Source organism: Narcine bancroftii, chromosome 1 (assembly GCF_036971445.1).
Source record: "Narcine bancroftii isolate sNarBan1 chromosome 1, sNarBan1.hap1, whole genome shotgun sequence".
NCBI classification, from domain to species: Eukaryota; Metazoa; Chordata; class Chondrichthyes; order Torpediniformes; family Narcinidae; genus Narcine; species Narcine bancroftii.
In genome coordinates this window covers 277,427,941-277,451,320 of record NC_091469.1, presented here as the reverse complement: position 1 = coordinate 277,451,320, position 23,380 = coordinate 277,427,941, and the positions used below count along the sequence as shown (strand labels likewise).

At 42.7% G+C, this 23,380-nt stretch overlaps 1 protein-coding gene across 6 annotated transcripts in view; it reads left to right on the top strand.

The window, feature by feature from the left end:
* The first annotated feature begins 1,220 nt into the window (after positions 1–1,220).
* The window catches only part of swap70b (switching B cell complex subunit SWAP70b), a 91,257-nt gene continuing 69,097 nt past the window's right edge, over positions 1,221–23,380 (top strand). Inside the window, exons 1-5 of one of the 6 annotated variants that reach the window (XM_069900127.1) lie at positions 1,221–1,416; positions 3,189–3,366; positions 7,019–7,159; positions 13,972–14,148; positions 22,228–22,455. In XM_069900127.1, the coding sequence (XP_069756228.1) occupies positions 3,292–3,366; positions 7,019–7,159; positions 13,972–14,148; positions 22,228–22,455 (621 nt within the window). In that variant the 5' untranslated portion in view covers positions 1,221–1,416; positions 3,189–3,291. Of the gene's footprint in view, positions 1,417–3,173; positions 3,367–3,614; positions 3,675–7,018; positions 7,160–7,383; positions 7,509–13,971; positions 14,149–22,227; positions 22,456–23,380 lie in introns of those variants that run through there. The other 5 variants (XM_069900116.1, XM_069900107.1, XM_069900148.1 and 2 more) reach the window with 5 other exon arrangements.

The following is a 23,380-nucleotide window of genomic DNA, read 5'->3' as shown; positions in this document are numbered from 1 at the left end:
TAGGATATGCTGAGATATGAGCTGGTAATTGTGGGTGTCAAATCCAGTTACAATGTTCCTATTACCTTCAACCAGTAATGAAGCAGAGTTAAGATGAGAAGGGAGAATGAATGGAGGACATGCATGATTGCATCTGCAATTTGTAAGCCTAAAGAGACTGGGATGAAGTGGACGTTCGACATGTGAAATGTTACCAATATCATCCACCATTTGTGACCTGCTACTGTCTGTAAATTCAGTAATGATTGCTCACCTAGATTGGAATAAAGTATCCTCTGAAAGGACAGGGATAATTTGTATGCTGATGCATCTGTTCTTGACCATGTTCATGTGCTAATGTGGTGGTACACCACTGGCCTACTGCAGGGGGCAACCTCTGTCACTGCAGGAGTGTAAGTGGACAGGACAACACCTGGCCGGCTGCCTGAATGGATCAAGCCCCACCCGGTCGGGTGTCAATCACCCTCAGGGATATAAGCCTGTGCCAGCCTCCAGAGGCCCCACTCAGAGTTGCTGCAGCCACAGTCAGTCTGTCTCTGTGGAAGTCTGTGGATGAAAGCCTGTTGTCCAGTCTTTATCTTCGTGTGTGTCTGATTCTGGCTAACAGCGCCCCACAGTTCGTAATAGTGATTTATGGGATTGAACAAATGGGGTAGAAGACTATTAGATTCCAAACTTGATTTATACAGATTTGGAAAGGGGATGAGAAGGAATGGGATGTGCACAAAATGAGGCGTGGGATTATTAACTTTGAAATTGCATCCATTCAGTGTACAATCCTGGTACACCGTTGTTTGAGCTGAAACACCTCTTTCCACCCCCTCTGTTAAATGCGGTTGAAAACTGGTGGAACATCTCATCCTCACGACATCCACCTTGAGGACTGCACACGGTTGCGAGAGAAGGATTGGACCCCCCCCCCCCCCCCCCAATCCTCAAATCTTGGGGCGAGGGAAACGCAAGAAATGCCGATGTTGAGCAACCAAATGGATGGGCCTTGGAGCAAAATGGGCAGGAGCCGAGGACTTGGCGGAATAAACATGACGAGGGATTCTCCCGTATGAAATAAAAAAGAACCGAGATCCTGGGATCCTCAAATGAGCCCAGAAAAGCTCAATAGCCACATCCCCACCCTCCGAGCCCCAGCGACCAGCTTCTGTCCCCATGCGGCGGAGCGGGAGGGAGTTCAAGCTGCGGCCGCTGGGCGGAGACGGGCTGCAGGGACGCGCCGCGTCTCTCTGTCTGACGCGCGGAAGAGGCAGGTCGCGCACGGCACTGGCAGCGAAAGGCGAGTCGCCGGTCGCGGGCAGGCGGGCAGCGATGGCGCTTCGAGACGAGCTGCTGAAAGTGATCTGGCACGCATTCACCGCCCTGGATGTGGACAAATGCGGCAAAGTGTCCAAGTCGCAGCTGAAGGTGAAACTTGCGCGACTTCTCCGTCCCGGCGCAGTTAGACCCTGATTGCTCAGCCCCACCTGCAACCCCCCCACCCCCCGCGATAAAGGGAAGTCGAAACTTCATTTAAAAACTTTCCAAGGAAAGGGATTTTACTTGGTTTTTTTAAAAAGGGAACTTTCAAAGCGACCCGAGGTGAAATGTTGCTCCCTGCCCCGCGGGAGAGTTAGTTTCTGGCTCCTGCGGGCCGGGGGGAAGCCGCGTCCTTTCGGGGCTTGGACCCGGCCGGTTCTGGGTGTTACCTGCTGAGCTCGGCCAGCGCCGGCTCTCTGTCACGTTTCGGGAAGGTGCGGTGATCTGGTGTGTTGTCAAGCCCGCTGCTCGACACATTGAATGGGGGACGGGACTTCGGTTCAAGTCAAGAAACGCCACGCCGGAGAAACTCGGCAAGTCAAACCGTGGACCTTTTGTTGCATAATCCACGTTTCGGGCTTGAGCCCTTCATCAAAGTGTGAGCAAACCTTTAAGAAAATAGTGGGGTTCTTCAGCCCCTCACACCGGCCTTTTAATCTTCTGCGTCTCTCACCTGTAACCTGTGCTGATCCTGACCGAGCATCTGACGAGAACCAATGCAAGAATGGTTTCACGCTCAATTCTTAATAATTGACGGTCAAGAACAAAATCCGGCCCCTCCCCCTCCATTTTTTTTCGAGCGCCTGCTGAGATTTTGCTCACCCCCCCCCCCCCCTTTGATGAAGGGCTCAAGCCTGAAACGTTGAGTATGCATCTTTATCCTTGCTGCATAAAGTGCACTGTTTGCCTGCTTCAATCAGTGATTGCGGTGAGACTTCCTGTCCGGTTCACACCTCTATGTTCAAGATGCAAACCATAATGCTCAGTGGTTAGAGCACTGGCCTTGTAAACCCCCCTGGTTTACAGCGAGTTCGTTCCTCGCTGAGGCCCTCATTTCTGCGCGGGGCGCTGGACAAAGTGGCGACTCTGTCTTACTTACAGTCGACAAAGTTAAAGAATTTCATGCATGTTACGTTCTAAATGTAGAATAATTTGACAATAATGCAACCTTTACCTTTTTTAATCTTTGCTGTCTAAAAGTACACATTGACCTGCTGAGTTTCTCCAGCATTGTGTTTTTACTTCAATCACAGTGTCTGCAGAGTTTCGTGTTTCTTTCCTCCAAACTTTGGTTAAATCAGAAATGTTTTTGAGACTCCATTGTCAGGAACATCCCTGAAAAAAATTAACATAATTACTGCCCATGTGGTCATTCATACTGGGCGCCTTTTTAGACTGCATGTACCTGAGTGCAACAGTCCCGGAGGTTGGATGTATAGCAGAGTAGATGATCATCAATGAATTTTTCAGGTACAATTGACACTGCAGGCTTCCTCCAAAAGGTTGTAGAGGTGCTGCAGGATGAATTGCAGTGCAGGAATTGACTTAAAATTCCTGCACATTCCATGTAGCGGCAAAATTCCTTGATTGCGCCTTTACATGCCTGTAGTCTAAAAACCAGGAGAGACTGCAGTGAGACTGCCTATCAAGTTATCACCTCTATGCTCAAGCCTCTAATGTATGATGTGGAGCAACCCAACAGGTTCAGTGGCCTTTGTGCTCCTTCACAACTGGCATGACCATGCAATCCAATCCTCTTCTCGTCCTCTCCAAACGTATCCTCATTGCGGTTTCCAACGTATTTCTGTTTGAATATAATTAGTCAAAGTTAAAATGTCAAATTCTTCATCATTTGTTGGTTTGAGATGGAACATTTTCAGATTTGAGGCAAACTGCGTTGGTTTGGAGCAAGAAACAACTGCTGGAGGAACCCAACGGGATGGAGCAGTGACATTTGGAGGGCTGGCTGGCTGACTTTTCAGGATGTCGACCCGACACGTCAGCGATTCCTGCCCCACACCCCCCAGGTGCTGTTCGACCCGTTGGCACCTCCAGCAGGTTTGTTTTATTTTCAGATTCCAGCATCAGATGTCTATTTCATGAGTTCAGTGCATTTTTGAACTGCAACATTGGTCAATGTTCATGTAATTTTAATGAGTATAATAGAAATTTTACACAATAAAAGGGAGCAGGAGTAGATGATCACCTTCTGAACCTTCCCTCCTAATTTTAGTTGTGATTTCCCAATTGTGCCTCCACAGGAAATCCAACCCAGTTAAAGGAAGTCCAAGGTTTTCTTGCATTCCACAGTCTTTTCAGACATGCTTGTGTTTTTGTCTTTGACGTACACTTTCAACAACGGTGAAGTATGGAAAATATAAAACCATCTTCCCTCCTTTCTTCTCAATCAAATTACATATGTTCGGGGCCATTTTGGGCTGTCTAATAGATATAATCATTAATCTTCCTGGAGAAATGACAAACTAGGCATGAGTAATGATTAATCAATTTTGCTGCATTATTTAATTTATTTGTGGGATTGAGCTGCTACATTGAGAATGGGAAGGGATAAAAAGAGCAAAAGTGAAACACGAATATGTGCAGACACCGTGATTGCAGTAAAAATGTTGGAGGAACTCAGCCGGTTATGCAGTGCTCATAGGAGGTAAAGATGTATTACAGATATATTGGGCTTGAGCCCTTCTTCAAAGTACAAGGAAAGTACAGGAAGGTGTTAAAATAAAGACTGAAGAGGAGGAATCCAGATCAACAAAGGTGTTAATTGGATATGCTAAGAAGAGAGGCGAGAATTGATTTTGGCTCTGTGAAAGGAAACAGAGGGAAAAGGGAGGAGAGAGAGAGAGAAGGGGGAAAGGTAACAGAGGACTGGGCCACCCACAAATTGGGAGAACTACACCGTATCTTCCATCTGTGCACTCCCAAACCAGATGGTCTTAATATCAACTTAACCGGTTTATGTTAACGCCCCGTATACCGCCCTCCCCTTCTTCCACCTGTCACCTTTCCCAGCATGTGCGCAGCCTCTGTCTGCCTCGCTCTCTCTGTCTGCCTCGCTCTCTCTGTCTGCCTCGCTCTCTCTGTCTGCCTCGCTCTCTCTGTCTGCCTCGCTCTCTCTGTCTGCCTCGCTCTCTCTGTCTGCCTCGCTCTCTCTGTCTGCCTCGCTCTCTCTGTCTGCCTCGCTCTCTCTGTCTGCCTCGCTCTCTCTGTCTGCCTCGCTCTCTCTGTCTGCCTCGCTCTCTCTGTCTGCCTCGCTCTCTCTGTCTGCCTCGCTCTCTCTGTCTGCCTCGCTCTCTCTGTCTGCCTCGCTCTCTCTGTCTGCCTCGCTCTCTCTGTCTGCCTCGCTCTCTCTGTCTGCCTCGCTCTCTCTGTCTGCCTCGCTCTCTCTGTCTGCCTCGCTCTCTCTGTCTGCCTCGCTCTCTCTGTCTGCCTCGCTCTCTCTGTCTGCCTCGCTCTCTCTGTCTGCCTCGCTCTCTCTGTCTGCCTCGCTCTCTCTTGTCTGCCTCTCTAATGGCTTCTTTTCACACTCCACACCTTTACCTGTAGAATTCTTGGCCCCTCTGATTTCTCATCTAAATGTACTTTTTTAAAACCACATCCAAATTTGCATCAGGTTCAATAGAGGCCCTGATAAATCCTACTCTATTTCTCAGAAAACTCTTAATGCCTCTGGCTCCAATGCTTGTCTGTTGTCCATTATTATTTAACCTCAATTTCTCTTTGATAAGACCCAATCTGCACCTTGATTTCTGTCAGCACCTAAGAGCCTGAATACAGCACCTGATAGCCTGAGATTGTCCAATCTTGGAAACCAAGCAGACTGGTCAGTACTTGGAGGGGAGACTGCCTGGGAACACCGGGTGCTGTATGTTTCTGTGAGGGGCGCTGGACAAAGTAGCGACTCTGTCTGCCTTATGGTAGTCAAGAATTAAAGAATTTCATGCATGTTACATTCTAAATGTAGTATTACATGACAATAATGGAACCTTTACCTTGATTCCCTCACCAGTTGTTGCTGATATCAAGTTGACTCCGACAGCTCGCAGGTTAGACATGCAGAGCTGAGAGTTCAAGGCCCTATCCTGTCCATCACAAAATCTGCTCTGCGTATCACACGAAATGTAGATTTTAATTTTGAGTTGCAAGGTTAAATCCCAACACAGAGTTGAGTGAATACTTCAGTCCTTTTCTTGCAACAGAGGGAATGTTGCTTTGTGGGAAAAAAAATTATCAGTCAGACTGATAACCTTTCCCATGTGATCATAAATGATCACATATCATGATTCATCGATGATGGAGGGCTCCAAATGTCCAAGTCAACATTTCTCCTTGAGGTGATACTGCCAAAGATTTTGGGGAGGAAGTTCATACTCAGTTGCAAGCACCAAATAAAATGTGTAAAGTGTTACAGAATGCCTGGCACAAAACTCTTGAAATTCACTTTTATTGAGTTCAATTGCACCATCTGTACCTATTTTATACACTGGGCCAAGCATCTTCCTATTTCATGCCATTCTTTTGCTCTTAGGTGGAGCACACATTTTTGAATTCACCTGCATGAGAATTTTAATTGTCTTTTGAAAGAAATCTGTGGCATAATGCTGAGTTGAGTTACAAAATGTCGCTATATTAATGAAAATTAGTCTTTATGGAAGGTAACCTCTGAAATTTGAGGTCATCGGCCAAGTTGGATTTTCTTCCCAAGAAAAAGAGGTTTTATTTAAACGAAAACTGGGGACATGGCCTCAGGATTCAGAGTAGTAGATTGTAGATGGAGATGAGGAAGAACTGCTTTTCCTAAAGGGTGGTGAATCTATAGAATTCACTGCCCATTGAAGCAGTGGGAGCTACCTTAGTAAATATATTTAAGACAAGATTGGATAGATTTTTACATAGTAGGGGAATTAAGGGATATGGGGAAAAGGCATGAGCTTATCATCAGATCAGCCATGATCTCATTGAAAGTGGAACAGGCTTGATGGGCCAGATGGCCGACTCCTGCTCCCAGTTCTTATGCTCTTACTGTGGTGTGCTATCGGACTGAAGCAAACACACAAAACATAAAGTCTGTACAACAGGCTTTATTCAACATAAACTTCCACAGAGCCAGCTGTGAGATTATGCTGCTGTGAGCTCTGAGAGTGTCTTTCAAGGGCCGGCTCTGGCTTCTATCCCGGAGGGTGATTGACACCCGACCGGGTGGGGCTTGGTCCATTCAGGTCAGCTGATTTACAGCCAGCCAGGTGTTGTCTTGTCCCCATGCTCTTCTGCAGGTACAGAGGTTTTCCCCTGCAGTAGGCCAGTGGTGGACCACCACACTTACCTGCTTTCTAGATTTAAGATGCATAGAATATAGATTTTTTTTAGAATAAATACATAAATATGGGTTTATATGTGGTTATAGATCATATCAACAAATAAGATTAAATTAAATCTTTATCTCTATATAAAGAGATTTTCAATTTTGTTCCATTTAATTTTCATTCAATATATTGGATGCATGATGAGAAATAGATTAACTGCTAATTAATATATAATAAAATTAAATATCTTAAGATGTGTGATATGTATATGATACTACCTGCTATAGCTATTATGTATTTAGATTTATATTAAACTCAATAAAAATAATTTAAAAAGAAAAGAGAATTATGTAGCAGTTAAACACCATTTTTTTTATCCATTGGAACAGGTTCTCTCACACAGTCTGTGCACAGTTTTGCAAGTACCTCACAATCCAGTGGCTTTGGAAAATCACTTTAAGGATGATGACGAAGGACCAGTTTCCAACCAAGGATACATGCCATATTTGAACAGGTTTATCTTGGATAAGGTAATTTATTTCATAAATTCATATAAAAGCCTAACTGTTTAACTCCATTAGATAATTCATGCATGAGTTTAAAACATTATATGAAATCATATGGAAACAGTTCTTGTTTTGAAATTAAAGCCTTTAATTGAAAAAGCGTCACTTCCTCAGGATACAGTGAAGCAATATTTCCTATTTCTAAACGTGCAATTGAGAGAGAGGCTTGGTCCATAGCTAACCATAAAGTTTGGGGATCGACACATTTAAAAGTGGAGGCTTGTCATGTTGCTATAAAGCATCATAATCCTGAGGATTGCGAAAGTTCTAGAAACACAGGAAAGATAACCTCAAAATCCATAGACGATGGAATGTGAGTGTAAAATGTTTTTTTTTAAAAAGAAGGAAGATGTTCTCCATAGAAAGTTTAGAGTACAGGTTTGTCAGGCCCAATCACAACAAGTGAAGGAAACTGAGTTATTGGTTTCAATATCATACCAATCATGCTTTTTAAAAGAAAACTGATGAAACAAATTCTGAAATGGAAATTGATTATCCCCATTTCATGTCTCAGAACTGAAAATTCATGATGAGGACCCAGGGAGTGAATACACGTATGAAAAGATTATGCAACCTTTTCATCCTGTCCTGATTTCTTGACTGGCGTTTTTTTTAATTCTCTCCGTTGCTTTTTTTGCTTGGTTGCTTTGTAATGACTGCAAGAACATTTTTGTACTTTTTTTTGTAAACCTCAGGAAACACGTTTTTCCTTTTCTCCCACACACCCAGCTGAAACCATTGGTCTGGGCATTTCTCCATAATTGCCTTTTACAAACAAATGAGGCCTTGTTTAAGGGATAGGCAGTTTACTGCTTTCTGATATAAACAAGTTATTTGCATTTGCTGCGGCAAAAAAGACCAGTAAATTAACAAAATAACACAATGTAGCAATGACACTTTAAAAAAAAATTGGCAAAATATTCAGTAAACTCGATTCCCTCGAACTCAAAAATGCAAGAATCAGAAAAACACTTAATAACACAAATTTTTTTTAAAATTTGATGTCTTTGCACTCTTTTTTAAGTTGACATCTCTGCACTATTTTACTGAATTATGTTTTATTTAGGAACAAAATAATTTGTTCAGTTTCTATTCTGCTTTAGACACCAGCAATGCAAGAGATTTTTTAAAAATAAAAAAGCATGCTGGTGTCATGTGTGGCAGTTCCACACTAAGTGCAGTTGACAATTGTTCAACTCTGATCTTTTGCTGAAGTTACAGGACATTTTGAGATTAAGTAATGTTTTAAAGTCAGTTAAAAAGAAAAATCCAGATGGAAAGGCTGAAAAATGTCACAAGACACAATTAGAATGAAAAAGATCAGGGCAAAAGATGTAAGAGAGGATTAAGGCAACTCTAATCTTCTAAAAAATCTGAATGTACTGAGATTGATATTAAGGAATTTTACTGTTGCTTGAAATAACAACTTGAAGCAGAAGACTTATAACATTTCCTGATTTCATTATAGTGAAGCTTTCAGGAGAATAATGATTGTGTAGGGAACTACAGTGAAACCTCATTAGAACGCGATTCGTTATTCCACGGAATCGCTTATAGCACGGGTATCTGTGGACCCCAAACTTTGCAAATAAGTAGATTAAAATTCAGAATACCAATATTAAAAGAATGCGCTTGCTTTCTTTCATTGAAATTGTTAGTTATAGATAGCGAATCCTTCGAAAACTAGTAATATTTGGGTTTGATTATCCATGGGCACTCTGACATATATACATCTGTTCTGCGACTCGGCTGTAATGCAGTATGAAATCTTGGACCCCACTACCGCGTTCTAATGAGGTTTACTGTATTTCATGCTTGGTTAAATAAAGAGAATAAATGCCACAGTAAAGAACTCGGGACTGTTCAAAAACGATCTTGGATTTAGTTGGAAAAGTACAGAAAGAATAGTCAGGGTGAGTCTGAATCTTAGTTTTGAGGATATTTCCTGAGAGTAGGATTTATTTACTTGGAGGATTTAAAAAAAAGTTAGAGGGAGTTATGGAGCAGATTGAGAGCACTGAATGTTGAACTTTTTTCTGGGTAAGCAGGCAAGATGGGTGCAATAATCTTTTCCAATTCTTTGGTCAGGTTTGTTCAAATGTAAGTTGAGTTTTTGGTGCAAAATGGAACATGAGTCCTGTGAGGACTCTAATTTGTTGCACTTCCCCTGAACTGTTCTTTTGTCTTTGTGGAGTAGTTTAGCAGGCAGTTAAGAACAACCACATTACTGTGGCACTGGCATTGCAGATAAAGCATATTGAGAAAGATTAGATTTCCTTCCCTAAAACAGTCTGTTAGAATCATGATCACCATTTAGATACTAGATGTGCTCTCAACATGTATTCTGTTTCACAATTTAAAGTTTCCATAGAGCAAAGAATGCTTTCTAAGCTGCAATGGAATTGGACCAGCTGGAAAAATGGGTTGTAAAATGGTAGAATTTAATGCAGCAAGTGTGAGGTGTTGTTGCATTTTGGGAGGTCTAACCAAAGTAGGACCTGCACAGTAACAGTAAGGCACGGAGGAGTGGAGTGGAACAGAGGAATCTGGGAATACAAATACATAATTTTCCTGAAAGTGGCATCAGGTAGATATGGGTGTAAAGAGAGCTTTTGGCATGTTGGTCTTCATCACTCAAAGTATGGAGTATAGGTGTTGGTAAAGTTGTACAAGACATCAGTGAAGCCAAATTTGGAGTATTGCTTGTATTGAGTAGTGAGCTTTGGTCACCTAACGAGAGGAAAGACAGCAATAAGATTGAAAGAGTGCCGAGAAGATTTACAAGGATGCTACTTGAGTTTTAGGGAAAGTCTAAATGCATTTGAACTTCTGAAGGGTATTGATGGAGCAAATGCAAGTTGGCTTTTCCCACTTCAGTTAGGAGAGTCAAGGATTAGAGGTCATGGGATAAGGGTGAAAGGTGAAATGTTTAAAGGGGACATTAAGGGAAACTTCTTTGCACAGAGTGGTGAGACTGTGGAGTGAGCTGCGTTGGTGAATATAGGTTCAATTTTAACATTTAAGAAAAATATGGATAAATACATGGATGGGAGGGACTGTGGTTTGGGTTCAGGTTAATGGGACGAGGCAGAATAATAGTTCGGCACATGGGTCTGCAGCTGTGCTGTAGTGTTCTACGGTTTTATTGTGCTTTTGGCCAACAGATCAAGTGGTTTTTCAAGATAGATGTTGATATGATTCTACGGTTGTATGGTTCTGATACTGTGGTGAGATTTGAACTGATGAACCCAGATATAATCCATAGTTTGGTGGTGTTTGGAATATGATTTAAGGCAATGCAGGTCACCCCATTCATTCTGCAGTGCTTCTATCAAATCATAATTCCTTATCAAATCCACTTTATCTGACTTGAAGAAAAGAAATGGACTTGCAATTGTATTATATTTTACAAAACGTACAGCAATGTGGTAACGAATATATGGACCCCACAAGTGGATACCAGGAAAACACTCTTGCTCTTTTTCCCATTAAGGCTGGTATCCAAAGGGGTAGATGGGAGCTCCATTTCTCATCACGTATGAACAATGGAATTCTCATCAATGTAAGGCTGGTTAATGTAGTGGAATTGGTCTGGTTTATATATTCATCGATCTGAGGAAGGACTTGCACCCATGGCCCACAGAATATAGTTATGATGCCTGAACATTGACCTAACTGAGGGTCTCAAACATCTATATCAAATTCAAATGTCATTTGTGCTTTGATTGTTCTTGGCTCTTCACTGGTTTATGAATTTTGAATATGAGATTCACCTTTCAATTTGGGTTTTTTTTTCTGCCTATTTTGTTTAAGTTTGGTTCATTGCCTGCACACCTTAAAGATAGGCCAGAAATACAGTAGGATTCAACAAAACATTTCCCCAAGGTTAATATTCTGGCATTATGCCCAGGTTTGATTGTGCTTTAGGCCAACAGATCAAGAGGTTTTTCAAGATAGATGTTTATAACCTCAGCCTGGGAAATTGATCACTATCTCCCAATGAAGTGAAAGAAGATCTTGTGATTTGAAACCTCAAAAATAATAATCGTTATCCTTCACACAAGTTAACAAAGTTACCTAGATTTGGGCAGATGAGGAAGCTCTCTGGACCAGAGGGGCAATGTTGGATAAACAAAAGTGAATTTGAGGAAATTGGCCCTTCAGAATCTGTTGTATAGCTGCAACTGGTACAAACTGAAATTTAAGAAATTAACAAGTATTTTATGAGATCATTGAGGAGAATTTTGCACTCTAGCTTTTGTGCATTTGATAGCAGAGGGAATACTTTTCTGGTTACCAAATGCTAAAAATCAAAATATTATCAACATATACAGCTTGTTAACTTGCATGTTAATTTATGGTTCTGATTTGCCCTATTAGAGGAGTGTGGCTCCTGCAGAATAAGTTGGGTTTGCCAAATATTTGTAACTTATTATGTGTTATAATTGAATGCAAAAGAGAGTTCAGTTGTAAATGAGGTGAATAATCACCTTGAACTTTTCATGAGGAAGATTTGAATGTCTCAGATGCCTGAGGGATATCTGACCATTAATGTTTCTGGCCACAGTTACGCTGATAAGCCTATGAGCTGGAGTGTTTCAAAAGTGGTTTTTGAAAGATAATGTGAGGGAACAAATTTTCGAATTCCATCCCAAATAAGAATGACTTGGAGAGTTATTACAGTCCATACGATTAGGGTGAAAATTTGATGTGAGGAAGAAATACTTTTTCCAGCACTTGAGAAGGTTTAATGTTGCTTGTGTGATTTTTGAAATCACTAAAAAAGTAAATAATTTATTGTTTTTAACTAAAATATGAGATTACTTTCTTGGGTTTTGAATTAGACCAATGCTATTACCATAGGCTGTAGTTGCGCAAAAACATTTGGGTCTAAGGAAGTTTTATGTTTTAGTTTCAAATTTTAATTATCTGCACAAATAAAATGTCAACACACTAATTACTTTCAATCAATGAGTGGATGCTTTTTTTGTGATTCTTTTGTAAGAGTTTGCTTATTCTTGGGAATTACACTCAATATCCACACGACAAAGATTCTCCATTAACCTGTACCTGATAGTAAAGGTAGATGAGCTCTTGGAAAATGAGCACAACCTGTCGTATCTTGGAGGGCTGCGCCTTTCAACAACAGCAGACAATGGTGTTGAAGTTCACAATGGTCCTCAATGTGCCAGCACAGACTTTAGTCAGCTGAGGTGAGAAAAGGGTGTTGGAAGATCATGATTTCAAAACAGCAGAAAGTCATGGGCTTCTGAGCAGCAGGGGTCCCTTCCAAACCTGCAAAACCTGCAGCAGGCGATGAGGATCATGATACTGGAGAAACTCAGCAGGTCGAGCAATGTCAGTGTGCAGACTCTTTTACCTGGGGGGGTGGGGGGTGGGGGGAAGGAGCAAACTCAGGGGACATCTGCACAAAGTGAAGGAAAGGAAGTTTAGGGGAGACATCAGAGATAGTTTTTTTTTTAAAACACAGAATTGTGGGTGCCTGGAATGCATGGCCAGGGATGATTGTGGAGGCTGGAACAGTAGTGGCATTTGAGAAATTCTTGGACAGACACATGGATTTAAATAAAGTAGAAGGCGATGAGTTAGGAAGGGCTTAGTTTTATTTTTGGTAGGAATATATAAGCTGGCACAACATTGAGGGCTGAAGGGTCTGAACTGTGCTGTAGTGTTCTATAAACATGGTATTATTAGAAAACTGAGGTCCTCCATCAGCCAGCTCCCCACCATGACTACCAGCCCCCCCACATCTCCATCGGGCACACAAAACTCAAAACGGTCAACCAGTTTACCTATCTCGGCTGCACCATTTCATCAGATGCAAGGATCGACAATGAGATAGACAACAGACTCGCCAAGGCAAATAGCGCCTTTGGAAGACTACACAAAAGAGTCTGGAAAAACAACCAACTGAAAAACCTCACAAAGATAAGCGTATACAGAGCCGTTGTCATACCCACACTCCTGTTCGGCTCCGAATCATGGGTCCTCTACCGGCACCACCTACGGCTCCTAGAACGCTTCCACCAGCGTTGTCTCCGCTCCATCCTCAACATCCATTGGAGCGCTCACACCCCTAACGTCGAGGTACTCGAGATGGCAGAGGTCGACAGCATCGAGTCCACGCTGCTGAAGATCCAGCTGCGCTGGATGGGTCACGTCTCCAGAATGGAGGACCATCGCCTTCCCAAGATCGTATTATATGGCGAGCTCTCCACTGGCCACCGTGACAGAGGTGCACCAAAGAAAAGGTACAAGGACTGCCTAAAGAAATCTCTTGGTGCCTGCCACATTGACCACCGCCAGTGGGCTGATAACGCCTCAAACCGTGCATCTTGGCGCCTCACAGTTTGGCGGGCAGCAGCCTCCTTTGAAGAAGACCGCAGAGCCCACCTCACTGACAAAAGGCAAAGGAGGAAAAACCCAACACCCAACCCCAACCAACCAATTTTCCCTTGCAACCGCTGCAATCGTGTCTGCCTGTCCCGCATCGGACTGGTCAGCCACAAACGAGCCTGCAGCTGACGTGGACTTTTTACCCCCTCCATAAATCTTCGTCCGCGAAGCCAAGCCAAAGAAAAGATTAGCATTAGAGAAATTCCGTTCAAAAGTGAAGATCTTGGAGTGAAAAAGCAAACCTTTGACCATTGAAATACCAGTATATGAATTTCTAAGAAACATTATAACTTTTTTCTCTCTTGTACAGATTTTTTCCCCTCATGTATTTTTTTTCTCTTTTTTCATCAATCTTCAAGGTTCAACCAAACAGCTTTGATAAATGTGACTTTAACAGGATGTGCTGGACTCTGTCTGTTAAGAAAAATCTGACCTGCAACAGCTTACTGATCAGTGATGAAGATGCCTTCAAAGTGTGGTGTATCTTCAACTTCCTCTCAGAAGATGTGTATCCCTTAATCATCGTCCCAGAGGAGGTAAGCGTGAGAATGTTTTACTTTAACAATTTGATCGGGAATGAACATGCTTCATTGGTTCATATTTCACACGATATCTGTAAATAACCCCATGTTAGGTTGGATTAGATTTGACTCTGCAAGTATATGTCCTCAATAAAAGTGACTAGCAGAATCTCTTGTCTTGTTGAAATGGCTCCTTCAGTGAACTGCAGAAGGGCAAAATTTGGTGTTCCTCAGCACAAGGTCCAAACCTTTCAGTGTAGATGAGAGCCTTGTTCTGAGATCTTGCTACTGGCATTTTTTTCCAAAGTCTACTTGCCTTCAGAACGTGGTAATAGACCATTTCAATGGTATTGTTTTTTTTTTTGTCCATACAGTGTTGGGTATGGCATGCCAGGATATTAAGTCACTATCTGTGGGAAGAAAAGTCCAAAGTCAAAATGGAAAGGGGATCTTGTTAATGAACATGTTCCATTAATACCTTTATACCTCTTGGTGGTAAAGGCCATGAAGATGGAAGTGCTATCAATATGAATATAAGTTCTGTCTTGCCCATAGATTTACATGCATCATCTTATTGGGTGCTTTTGACAGAGGGAGTGAGTACTGAGACCAGTTGTGTGGTAGCTGTCTAATTCAATGAGCTGCACCACTCTGAATAAGAGGTAGTTCAGGCTGTGAAAAAGTTTCAGCATGTCCCAATCCTTCCTGCTCTTTTACACAATTCCTTAAGTCAAGTTTATTGTCATCTGATTGCGCAAGTACAACCTGATGAAGCAGCATTCTCCAGTCCTGCATGCAAAACAGGCTCTGAAACTCCTGTATCTCTTCCCCAACAGGAGCAGCTGAAAGATGTTGTTTGCAGGGTGAAAGGGGACCTCATTGATTTTGCACACCCTCTTCAGACAACGATCCTGGTAGATCACATCGATGGGAGGGAGGGAGAGAGACTCCAGTGATCCTCTCTGCCACTCTTATGGTCCTGTGGATTGACCTCTGATCGATTTCTTTGCAGCTACTGTACCACACTGTGATGCAGCCGGCCAGGATGCTCTTGATAGAGTTCCTTTAGAAGGTTGACGTAATGGTGGCCGGTAGCCTTGCCCGCTTCAGTCTTCTCAGGAAGTGCAGTCGCTGTTGCACCTTCCTGCCAGTGAGGAAATGTTGAGTGTCCACGATAGGTCACTAGTTTAGTGAACTCCAAAGAACTTAGTGCTCTCGACTACAGAGTTATTGATGTGTAGTGGAGGGTGGTTGTTCCTGGTCCTCCCGAGGTCCACGATCATCTCCTTTGTCTTGTCCATGTTGAGACTCAGGTTGTAACTCTTGCACCATTTCATGAGATTATCCACCTACTCTATAGTGCGACTCATCGCTGTTGCTGATGAGGCCAACTACTAACATGTCATCTGCAAATTTGATGACACTGTGGGAGCTGGATCTGGCGATTGCAGTCGTGGGTCAGTAGAGTAAACAGGAGTGGGCTGATTACTGAGGTGTGGCCAGTGTTCAGCATGATGGTGCTTGATATTCTGCTACTGACCTGGATGGATTGTGGGCTTTCTGTTAGGAAGTCCAGGATCCAGTTATAGAGAGGGGTGTTGATAACCAGCTAGAATAGTTTCGCCACCAGCCTCTGGTGAATAGCAGCCTAATGTATGAGGTGTCATTCTCTAGGTGGGCAGGACAGAGTGAAGCAACAAGACTATAAAACATCACCTATAAAATGGTTACTTCTATAGGCAAATTAAAATGGATCCAGCATCTCTGGGAGGGATGCTTTGATGTGTTTCATCACCAGACGCTTGAACCAATGGTGGAGGTCAGTGCCACAGAGCCGTACTGGGATAATGGTGGCTGTCTTGAACCCTGAGGTTGCAATGGACAGCTGTCGTAAGGTGCTGATGATGTCAGAGAAGATATCTGTTAACTGGTCTACTGATACCTTCAGTATCCAACCAGATATGTTGTCTGGTCACATTGCCTTGTGTGGGTTCAGCTTGCATCAGGTTCTCCTCACCTCGGCCATTGCTATGCAGGGGGCCCATTCATGAGGGGAACACAGAGCTTTCTTTGGAATCATCCTGTTCTTTTCATCAAACCGTGCAGAGAAGATATTCAGTCTGTCTGGAAGGGAGATGTCATTGTCTTTAACTCGTAAGGTTGTCATGTGATCCATTATGGTCTTGATTCCTTGCCAAATGCGTCTCATGTCGCCGGTATCACAGTTGTCTGTGGATCTTCTGTGCGTACCCATGGTTGCCTTATGGATTGCACGGGAGAGATCAGCCCTGGCTGATGGTTCAGTCTATCCTGTCCTGAAGGCAGCATCACGAGCTCTGAGAAGGGCCTGGACCTCTGCACCCAACCATGGTTTCTGGTTAGCCCTGGTTGTGAAGCGTTTCATCTCAGTGACATCCTCAATACACTTGCTGATGTAGCCAGTCACTGGGCTCATGTACTCCTTGATGTTTAGATGACTGTTGTAGGTGGCCACTCCCCTGAAACAGCTGCAGTCTCTAGTCTCAAAGCAGACATGTAGCGCTACTGTGCCCCACCCCTAAAATTCAGAACCTTTAATTTCTGTTGTTTATAATTAGATTGTTCAGCCCCCTGACCCTGGCTTTCAGTTGGCCACTGGCTACAGAGCTCTCTGGTGGTTAATGAGCTCTGTTTCTTAATTATGGAGAGAAAATATTTGTTCCAATTATTTTAGAAAGCATACTTCAGGTTATTTCTACATTTAATTTTACTCTATCTGTTGCTTAAAAATAGGAGGATTTTGTCTTTGGAGAGGGAAAATATTACTTTCTGAAGGAGACATGGATTTATTTGCATTATATAAGAGCAAAGACTCAGAAACCTGGCCAGGAATCCTTGGCAAGCATGGTGTCGGCAAGTGCAATGACAACGGGCGCCTCCTGTTGGAACTCTGCGCAGAACAGCGGCTTGTCATTACTAACACCCTTTTCCAGCAGAGAGACAGCCTGAAGACTACCTGGATGCATCCCCGATCCAAACACTGGCACCTCCTGGACTACGTTCTGGTGCGAGGAAGAGACAAACGAGATGTGCTCCACACCAGGGTCATGCCCAGTAAGGAATGCCACACTGACCACCGGCTTGTTCGCTGCAAGCTCAACCTTCACTTCAAGCTAAAGTTCAAGAACAGTGGAGCCCCCAGAAAGAGGTTCAATGTTGGAAACTTGGAGTCAGATGCAGTGAGAGGAAACTTCCAGGCAAACCTCCAAGCAAAGCTCGAGGATGCAAACTGCCTCATGGACATGTCTCCTGAAACCCTCTGGAATCAGCTGAAAATGGCCATACTGCAATCCACTGAAGAGGTACTGGGCTTCTCCTCTAGGAAAAACAAGGACTGGTTTGACGAAAACAACCAGGAAATCCAGGAGCTGCTGGCAAAGAAGCGATCTGCCCACCAGGCTCACCTTGCAAAGCCTTCCTGGCCAGAGAAAAAAACGAGCCTTCCGTCTCACAAGCAGTCATCTTCAGCGCAAACTCTGGGAGATCCAAAATGAGTGGTGGACAAGCCTCGCCAAATAAATCCAGCTTAACGCCGACATTGGCGACTTCAGGGGTTTTTATGAGACACTAAAGGCGGTGTACGGCCCCTCACCCCAAGTCCAAAGCTCTCTGCGCAGCTCAGACGGCGAAGTCCTCCTCAGCGACAAGATCTCCATCCTCAATCGATGGTCAGAACACTTCTAATCCTTTTTAAGTGCCAACCACTCAGTCCAAGAATCCGCCCTGCACAAGCTCCCTCAACAACCCTTGAGTCTAGAGCTGGATGAGGTCCTCACCCGGAAAGAAACATATAAGGCAATTGAACAACTGAAAAATGGCAAAGCAGCAGGTATGGATGGAATCCCCCCCAGAGGTCTGGAAGGCTGGCGGCAAAGCTCTGCATACCAAACTGCATGAATTTTTCATGCTCTGCTGGGACCAAGGAAAGCTGCCTCAGGACCTTCGTGATGCCATCATCATCACCCTGTACAAAAACAAAGGCGAGAAATCAGACTGCTCAAACTACAGGGGAATCACGCTGCTCTCCATTGCAGGCAAAATCTTCGCTAGGATTCTCCTTAATAGACTAATACCTAGTGTCGCCGAAAATGTCCTCCCAGAATTACAGTGTGGCTTTCGCGCAAACAGAGGAACTACTGACATGGTCTTTGCCCTCAGACAGCTCCAAGAAAAGTGCAGAGAACAAAACAAAGGACTCTACATCACCTTTGTTGACCTCACCAAAGCCTTTGACACCGTGAGCAGGAAAGGGCTTTGGCAAATACTAGAGCGCCTCGGAGGCCCCTCCAAGTTCCTCAACGTGGTTATCCAACTGCACGAAAACTAACGAGGTCGGGTCAGATACAGCAATGAGCTCTCCAAACCCTTCTCCATTGACAACGGCGTGAAGCAAGGCTGCGACCTCGCACCAACCCTCTTTACTATCTTCTTCAGCATGATGCTGAAACAAGCCATGAAAGACCTCAACAATGAAGACGCTGTTTACATCCGGTACCGCACGGATGGCAGTCTCTTCAATCTGAGGCGCCTGCAAGCTCACACCAAGACACAAGAGCAACTTGTCCGTGAACTACTCTTTGCAGACGATGCTGCTTTAGTTGCCCATTCAGAGCCAGCTCTCCAGTGCATGACGTCCTGTTTTGCGGAAACTGCCAAAATTTTGGCCTGGAAGTCAGCCTGAAGTAAACTGAGGTCCTCCATCAGCCAGCTACCCACCATGACTACCAGCCTCCCCACATCTCCATCAGGCACACAGAACTCAAAACGGTCAACCAGTTTACCTATCTCGGCTGCACCATTTCATCTGATGCAAGGATCGACAAAGATAGATAACAGACTCGCCAAGGCAAATAACGGCTTTGGAAGACTACACAAAAGAGTTTGGAAAAACAACCACCTGAAGAAACACACAAAGATCAGTGTGTACAGAGCCGTTGTCATACCCACGCTCCTGTTGAGCTCCGAATTATGGCTCCTAGAACGCTTCCATCAGCGCTGTCTCCGCTCCATCCTCAACATTCATTGGAATGACTTCATCACCAACGTCAAAGTACTCAAGCTGGCAGAGTCCGCAAGCATTGAATCCATGCTGCTGAAGACCCAACTGCACTGGGTGGGTCACGTCTCCAGAATGGAGGACCATTGCCTTCCCAAGATCGTGTTCTATGGTGAGCTCTCCACTGGCCACCAAGACAGAGGTGCACCAAAGAAGAGGTGCAAGGACTGCTTAAAGAAATCTCTTGGTGCCTGCCACATTGACCACCGCCAGTGGGCTGATATCGCCTCCAACCGTGCATCTTGGCGCCTCACAGTTCGGCGGGCTGCAACCTCCTTTGAAGAAGACCGCAGAGCCCACCTTACTGACAAAAGACAAAGGAGGAAAAACCCAACACCCAACCCCAACCAACCAATTTTCCCTTGCAACCGTGCCTGCCTGTCCCGCATCGGACTTGTCAGTCACCAACGAGCCTGCAGCAGGCGTGGACATACCCCTCCGTAAATCTTCATCCGTGAAGCAAAATCCATTCTGTGAGATGTGATAGATTGTGCTTTCCAACTGGTAGAGGGCCCACTCTGATCAATCCATGAAGTCCTTATTCTTTATTAACTTCCTTTGAGGTGGGAAGTATTGTCAACATTGGCTTGCATTTGCTTCTGGATGAAGGAGCAGAAATGCACGTCAGTTCTGGATACTGACTGACCCAACTCGGAGCCTTTGGTTTTATTCGTTTGTCGGGAGAAGTGGAGAGAGCAGAGTCTTTTGTTTTTCAGTTTTGATGTTGGAACTGACACGCAGGGTGGGGAATATTTGCTGACTCAGGTCTTTTCCGTAGTAACTTGCTCCAACCCTGGTAATTCGCTGCTCTTCCACATTTTACCAAGGGCCAGGAGAAGCAGGGGAGTGACCTCAGAATGCATTAACTCAAAATTTAAGAAGGAATCTCCATTCAGATGGCAAATGCAGGCAATAAGATACCTAGGTGTACAAATAAACAAAAATCTAGGCCAATTATATAAACTCAATTACAATCCACTAATGAAAAAATTACAGGACGATTTAGAGCATTGGAAAGATCTACCACTAACACTGATAGGAAGGATAAACTGTATTAAAATGAACATTTTTCCAAGGATATTATACTTATTTCAGGCATTGCCAATACAACTGACAGAAAAATTCTTCAAAGAGTTAAAGAAAATAATAAGGAAATTTTTATGGAGAGGGGGGAAACTGAGGATAGCACTAGATAAATTAACAGAATGGTATAAACAAGGAGGCTTACAATTGCCAAACTTCAAAAATTATTATAGAGCCGCACAATTAAGATACCTATCAGATTTTTATCAAACAAGGGACAAACCAGACTGGACGAGATTAGAATTAGATATAATAGGGGAAAAGATACCTGAACACATATTATATAAATGGGATGAAAAATTGGTACAACATAGAACTTCTCCAGTATTACATCATCTCCTCAATATTTGGAAGAAGATTCATGTAGAAAGAAATAAAACAAATTATCAATTACCAAAACTAATATTGACGCAAAATAAGCTACTCCCTTTTACAATAGATAACCTTTCCTTTAGAGAATGGGAAAAAAAAGGGATTAAAAGAATAGAAAATTGTTTTTCAGGAAGTAGATTCTTATCCTTTGAACAAATGAGAGATAAGTACAATATAACTGGAGATACAGCGCTGGCATATTACCAACTGAGATCCTACTTGAAAGATAAATTAGGAAGCAATTTGAGTTTACCAGAGGGAAGTAACCTTGAATATGTGATTACAGAAACAATGTTAATCAAAAGATTTATAACAAATATGTATATTAAACTGCAAGAAAAGGAGAATGAGGAAACAAATGGTAAAACTAAACAAAAATGGGAACAAGATTTAAATATAAAGATAAAAAAGGAAACATGGGAGAAATTATGTTCTGGAACGATGAGAAATACAATAAATACGAGGCTACGTATGATACAATATAATTGGTTACACAGACTATACATTACACCGCAAAAGTTAAATAAATGGGACCCAACAGTATCTGATAGATGTTTTCGATGTAAAAAAGAAATGGGAACAACAATTCATGCAATCTGGACATGTGAGAGAGTAGAAAAATTTTGGGATGATCTCAATCAGATATTAAATAAAATAACAGAAAACAATATACCAAAGAATCCAGAGATCTTTCTCCTAAGTAACATAAAAAACAAAGAATTTGGAATTGATTTGGAGGATGCACAAAAAAGATTTGTTAAGATAGCCCTAGCCGTAGCAAAAAAATGTATTATGTCAACCTGGAAATTGGAAGATAATTTGAAAATACAACAATGGTATATAGAAATGAATAAAGGTATTCCATTAGAAAAAATAACATATAGTTTAAGAAATAATATTGAAATATTCGAACAAGTATGGGAGCCTTACATTAAATACAATAGCGAAGACCTACCGGGGACAAACATTACCTAAGTTGATGGAAGGAGAAGGAAAGAAAAGAATGGACTCAGTAGAATTTCTGGTGTATTTTTGTTGAATGACAACATTGTCTGACTGGTTTAATGCAACCTAGATTGTATACCTAAAATGGATGAGAGTGGGGGTGGGGGGGTGGCTTGGGAGGAGGGGGGGGGGGGGGGGAGAAAAGTGTGAAAAAGAAAAAGTGTATATCATGGCTAATGTGATTTATGGTGTGAAAAATAAAAAATTTAAAAAAAACAAAAAAAAACAAGGCATTAATAATGTACTCTAACTTGAATGGAATGGGAACCTGAATGGTGAACCTTTCTCTTGCTCCTTCCTCCATTTCCATCTCTGAAATGTCTCCTTTTCCCTCTCCTACGTTTCCTTTTTTTTAAAAAAAAAAGTAATTGTCCTCATCCTCTTGAATTCCCCGTCAGTAACATCACGGTGGATTATTTCACAAATGAAAGTAGTTAACTCCTTTCCTAGTACTGTTTGAATATTACATTGTCATGGGGTTAGAATTTGTGTGGCCATCACTGTTCTAATGCAATGTTTCTGTTCCCTCTGCTGCTCAGATTGAGTATTTCCTCCGGAAGCTGACCGAGGCGATGGGCATTAATTGGCAACAGGAGCATTTTGAAGATTACAGAACTCATCTTGGAGCCAAACAGTGTGGCCTTTCTGTTTGGGATTTCATTAGGCTGGTTGGCTCAGGGTTGTACTCGAAGAGCATGAACAGACAAACATTATCGTTGGCGATCAATGAAGTTTACTGTGAACTAATCCTTGATGTGATGAAACAGGTAAGAGTAATTTTCATTACTGAAAATAAATGCAGATCATCCCATGCCCATTTCGTCCCCTTCTGTCTCCTTCAACCATGTAATTGTTTTTTTTCCCCCAAAGTGAAATACCTTTAAAAATGAATGTAGAAGAATGATCAAAGGAAGTATTTTTATTAAACATTTTCTTGCAGTAGCACTCTATTCCCAGTGAATAAATCAATTGTGTCGATGGTCAGGCCAGAAACGTTGGTTACCCTTTGCTTCCCATAAATGCTACGTTATCTGCTACGTTTCTCCAGAACTTCTGTGCATTGCCTCATTTGTGAGTGCATGGTTTATTTAGGAATTTCATCTTGACCATGAGAGAGAGGTAAAGACTGGATTGAGACGTCACCATGGTGTAACTTTAGGTCCCCTCTTAAATTTCTCACTAAGTCCTCCAGTGACATTGGCACAAGGTGATGCCAGCCACAATCAGCAATTTGACCACTTCCTTTTGAATCTTTAGAACCTATTCCTGCCATAATGTGAATGCCTATTCACAGCATGGCAGAGAGGTCCGAAAGATCGAATGCTCTCTTGGGAAATGAGCATTGTTTCACCTTTCACCTACTTGAATGCCATGTTTCGTAACCCATCTAGTTTAAATAAAACACCAAAATTGACTCATTCTGATCTTTTCATAATTTTAAAGATCTCAATCAAATCTTTTGAGGTCTTGTTTGTTTGTAGAAATCTCTAGAGTTCAGATTTATTGTCAGAGTACATGCATGATATCACATACATCCCTGAGATTCTTTTGCCTGCAAGGCAGAGTTACCACTTATTGGTAGTGAAAAAAAACTGTACACAACATACACATACAAACCAATTAAGAAATATAAACCTATTGTGCAATGCAGAGAGAAAAACAATCAATAAATAGCAAAATTAAGAATCCTTA